This window comes from Callionymus lyra, chromosome 2, assembly GCF_982586985.1.
Source record: "Callionymus lyra chromosome 2, fCalLyr1.hap1.1, whole genome shotgun sequence".
Classification (NCBI taxonomy): domain Eukaryota; kingdom Metazoa; phylum Chordata; class Actinopteri; order Syngnathiformes; family Callionymidae; genus Callionymus; species Callionymus lyra.
The window spans coordinates 4,978,018-4,983,116 of record NC_141819.1 but is presented as its reverse complement, the minus strand read 5'-3'; the positions used below and the strand labels follow the sequence as shown (position 1 = coordinate 4,983,116).

Here is a 5,099-nt window from a genome sequence, read left to right as displayed (position 1 = left end):
ACGAGTTTCATCAACAAGTGACTTTTTCAATTCTTTATATAAAAACAATCAACTATTTACTTTCATAAGATCATGGTCACATGTTTGTTTGAATATTTATCAGGTTGGTATAAATGAGGGTGAAATGTTGAACATGACGACAGAAACACAAACATGAAGAAGGAGTAACAACAATGTTGAGGTTGTGGTTTGTTGTTAAATATTTACTTTAGAAAAACAGACTTTCCTACAAACTAGTGAGACATCATTGATTTATGCTGAATTGTTGGAACATGAACAAGTATTTCAGTGAATGTTTTCATGTGATCAACTTGATCTTGATTAATTAAATTAAATGAAATAAAGTGTTTTTCAACATTCAGTTCATGAGCTGAAAATAAATAATACTTCAACAGGAAGTGACATTTATCAACACATCGTCTGCGAACAAGGAAATCTGGCTCAGTTGCTTCATCAACCAGGAAACAAGAGCTGAGACGACACTCGTCTAGTTTCTCTCCAGATATTAGAAACATGACATTTATTTCTATCTTCATTTCTCCTGAGAGACAAGAAACCAGATGAACTGTGGACCAGACATGAAGAGAGAAGATGATGTTCTGACCTGAGAGTCTCCAGGTGACAGTGTGGACTCTTCAGTCCAGCAGACAGCAGCTCCACTCCTGGATCCTGCAGCTCGTTGAGACTCAGGTCCAGTAGAGTCAGACTAGAGGACGGAGAGCTGAGGACTGAGGACAGAAGTGAACAACTTCTCTCTGACAGTCCACAACATCTCAGCCTGTGAAAGAGACGAGTTTCATCAACAAGTGACTTTTTCAATTTTCTATTTGACAAGAATTGAAAGAGTTTATTTATAGTTTAATATTGTTATTTTAGTAATAAATAAAATGAAAAAAATTCAAGATTCAATATTTTTAACAAGTGGCTTTTTAAATTTAATATACAAATGTGAAAGTGTTTAAAATACAATATATAATATATATTCAAATTATTTACTAAAATGATTCAGAAAATATTTATATGGTTAAAAAAATAGAACATCTTAATAAAATTAAATGTTGAATTCAATCCTTCAATTCTCTGATGACACTGATCTACTTGCATAAGAAACAAAGCAAATGTTTTTCAATATTCAGTTCATGAGCTGAAAATAGATTCAACTGCTCCAACAGGAAGTGACATTTATGAACATATTTAAAAAGAATCTTAAAGTTATACCTAACATGAATATTTTAAATTAAATACATGCAGTCGGACAAAGAGGACTATGAAGACGAACCCCTTTGATTTTATTATTTATTTTTATAGAACACATTTCCTGAGAAAAAGGCAAGAGTTGACCTTTTGTATGAAACAGTAAAGTTAAATAAAGCTGCATTTTTATTGATGTAACCTTCGTGGTTTTGTTTCATTCAAGAAACTTCATGTGAATTTAAGATGAAGATTTTGTAGAAATCAGGCTCAGAGCTGCTGTGAAGGTCACACATGCTAACTTAAGTTTATTTTCTATAAATAAATGTTGCGTACACATTCATTTGTGTATACGCAGTATAATTAATGAGGCCACATGTTTTCTTTTGATTATTATTCATTTTCATTTAAAGTTGACGCTTGTTTGTTTATCATTACAATGATTTATTAAGATGATATTTTTATAAACTACGTAACATCTTTACTTTTCAATTCTCTATTTGACAAGACTGAACTAGTTACATCATAAAATCACATATTGTATGAATATTTGAGGAAGGTTTGTCTAAATTAGGATCAGTTTGTTAAACACGATGACAAACACAACAATCATCAAAGAGTAAATCAAACATTCATGTTTAGTTCATATCATCAGAAATGTTTGAACAACTTACAGAACTTTGTTTGCAGCTTGAACCACCGGCAGAAGCCTCTCAAGAACCTCGTCTGAACCATATCTTGAGTATTTCTTCAGGTCAAACTCGTCCAGATGTTCCTCTGAGGACAGTAAGATGAAGGCCAGGGCCGACCATTGAGCAGAAGACATTTGATCAGAGAGACCTCCTGCTCTCATCTTCTGTTGGACCTCCTCCACCAGAGAAGTGTCCTTCACTTCATTCAGACAGTGGAACAGGTTGATGATTCTCTCTGGAGACACATCCTTACTGATCTTCTTCTTGATGAGCTCTGCTGTGTCCTGATTGGTCCAGGAGCTACTTCCTGTCTGTGTCAACAAACCTGGAAGGAGACTCTGGCTGGTCTGCAGAGAAAGACCCAGAAGGAAACGCAGGAACAAGTCCAGATGTCCATTAGGACTTTTTAGAGTTTCATCTATTGCTGTCTGGTAGAACCTTTTTGTTTGACTTTTGTTTTTCAACAATCTTGAAAGTTTGGATGTTAGTTTTGATTCCATCAGGTTGACTCCAGAGTTGATGAAGGTCTGGTGGACGTGAAGAGCAGCCAGAAACTCCTGAACACTCAGGTGGATGAAGCAGAACACCTTGTCCTGGTACAGTCCTCTCTCCTCTCTGAAGATCTGAGTGAACACTCCTGAGTAAACTGAAGCTGCTGAGATGTCGATGTCACACTCTGTGAGGTCTGACTTATAGAAGATCAAGTTTCCTCTCTGCAGATGCTCAAAAGCCAGTTTTCCCAGAGACTCCATCATCTTCTTGCTCTCAGGATCCCAAACTGTGTCAGTCCCAGATCCTCCGTCGAACTTCACCTTCTTGACTTTGATCTGAACCACCAGGAAGTAGATGTACATCTCAGTCAGGGTCTTGGGCAGCTGTCCTGTCTCTGTGCTCTTCAACATGTCCAGAACTGTGGCAGTGATCCAGCAGAAGACCGGGATGTGACACATGATGTAGATGCTTCGTGACCTCCTGATGTGAGACATGATGCTGCTGGTCTGCTCCTCATCTCTGAACCTCTTCCTGAAGTACTCCTCCTTCTGGAGGTCATTGAACCCTCTGACCTCTGTCACCATGTCCACACACTCAGGAGGGATCTGATTGACTGCTGCAGGTCGTGTGGTGATCCAGAGACGAGCTGAGGGAAGAAGATCCCCCCTGATGAGGTTTGTCAGCAGGACGTCTACTGAGGTGGACTCTGTAGCTTCTATCAGGACCCGATTGTTGAGGAAGTCCAGAGGGAGTCGACACTCGTCCAGACCATCAAAGATGAACAGAACCTGGAGTCCTTCAAAGCTGCTGAGTCTGGATTCTCTGGTTTCAGGAAAGAAACGATGAACAAGTTCCATCAAACTCAACTTCTTCTCTTTCAGCAGGTTCAGCTCTCTGAAGGTGAAAGGAAAGATGAGCTGGAAGTTCTGGTGGGCTTTGTCTTCAGCCCAGTCCAGAGTGACCTTCTGTGTCAGGAGGGTCTTCCCAATGCCAGCCACGCCCTTCGTCAGCAGTGTTCTGATTGGTCGTTCAGGTGAGGCTTTAAAGAGGTCTTCTTGTCTGATGGTGGTTTCTGGTCTGGTCTGGTTCCTGGTGGCTGCTTCGATCTGTCGGACCTCGTGCTCCTGGTTGACCTGGTCTGTGCCCCCCTCAGTGATGTAGAGCTCAGTGAAGATCTCATTCAGAGGAGCAGAGTTTCCTGCTTTAGCGACCCCCTCAGACACACTGTGGAACTTCTTCTGCAGGCTCCTCCTCAGTCGTCCTCCACACTCTGAAGCAAGACTTCCTGAATAAAGACACACGAGTCAGAAGATTGTAGAAGGTGAAAATGGAGTAAAATCTTCAGATCTGATGCAAGTGTTCTTCATCTTCATCATGTTTGTTCACATGTTCTTACTGCTCCACAGACGCTCGGCCAGATCCTCCTCCTCCATGTCCTTCAGGAGATGTACTGTGATCTTCAGGAATTCTTCTCTGATGCTTCTCCACTTCTCATCTTCCTCCTCAGCCTGTGGAGTCTCTGGACTCACAAACCTCCAGACTCTCTTCAGCTCCTTCTGCATATAGTTGTAGAAGTTTCTCTCCAGTGACTGGAACAGAATCACAGAGAAGAAAGTCAGAGTGATAGTGGATCATCTCAAGAACCACAAAGACCAGAAGCTTTAACTTGGATTCAGCTGAAGGATGATGAACAGAAGGAACCTCTAGGATGAGGACCTCCTCTAGTTCATGAACATACCAGCCGTTTGATTTCCAGTTGTGAGGGATGTTGCTGACCAATGAGAAGCTCTGAGTTCTGATGGTCCACTCTGAGAAGAAGAGATGAAATCAGACTGTAAATAAACTCTTGTTGTGTTGAAGGTTCTGATCATAAGTAAACTAGAAGGTTCCTTTTAAAACCCACATACAGAACCATCTCCATTAGAACTTAAATCTTGTCAAGCCAAACTGTTTATTTTAAATATAATTTCTCCTGCTGGATCCTGATGAAAACACAACTCTGATCAACTCTCATCTGTTTCTATCCTGGTATTCACCAGCTGAACCACTAGATGTCCTCACACTGCTGCACATGTCCACCTCTGCACTACAACTGTGAAAGCAACGTTTGAGGTTTTTAATTGTGTCTTTATCTCCCCCTGCTGGTGATGTGAGTGAAGTGAAGTTCTCTGGTTTAATGTGTGTATGAACCTGGTAGACTCACACTTGTTCACTCTCACCTCACACCTGGAGACTCTTCACTTCCTCTGAAGTCCATCCATCTCCCCATTGAACCATCACTCTTCAGAGACACACAGCAGGGTTCTGGTCCAGATCTTGGTCCAGGTCCAGCAGGTTCTTGTTGCTGCTTTGATCTTGAACACAGAAGTAGAATGAGTGAGAATGAAGACATGGAGGTGCTAAAAATGGATCAAGGGATTGACTTTTTATGAAAGAACATGTTTTTTTAGAAAGAACAAGCTGGACATGTTTATTAATTTTTTTGTTTTTTTTACTTCCTTGAAAGAAGAGAAATGTCAACTGAACTTTAGTCTGAGCTTTTGTTGTTTAGTCTGTATCTTTTGTTTTTCTTTTCCTTCTTTATTTGTGATGTTTTTCTTTACGCTAGATTTGTAGTGCGCGTAATGACAGAACATTATGGTAGCAGTGATGAAGCGTGAAAGAAATGTCTGTGTTTACGAAGCCCCTGATATTAGTTCAAGTTGATGCTCCAGTGGCGTCACT

General features: G+C 40.4%; 1 protein-coding gene and 1 long non-coding RNA gene across 2 annotated transcripts in view; both read right to left on the bottom strand.

Annotated features, from left to right (window-relative positions):
• Window positions 1-532: 532 nt before the first annotated feature.
• The window catches only part of LOC148085116 (NACHT, LRR and PYD domains-containing protein 3-like), a 449,698-nt gene continuing 445,131 nt past the window's right edge, over window positions 533-5,099 (bottom strand). The window contains exons 15-16 of the mRNA XM_087781542.1: window positions 574-778; window positions 533-541 (exon numbers count right to left, since the gene is read on the bottom strand). Coding sequence (XP_087637668.1) covers window positions 533-541; window positions 574-778 — 214 coding nt within the window. The remainder of the gene's footprint in view (window positions 542-573; window positions 779-5,099) is intronic.
• The window catches only part of LOC148085131 (uncharacterized), a 1,109-nt gene continuing 603 nt past the window's right edge, over window positions 4,594-5,099 (bottom strand). The window contains exon 3 of the long non-coding RNA XR_015710485.1: window positions 4,594-4,729. This is a non-coding gene — a long non-coding RNA (uncharacterized LOC148085131). The remainder of the gene's footprint in view (window positions 4,730-5,099) is intronic.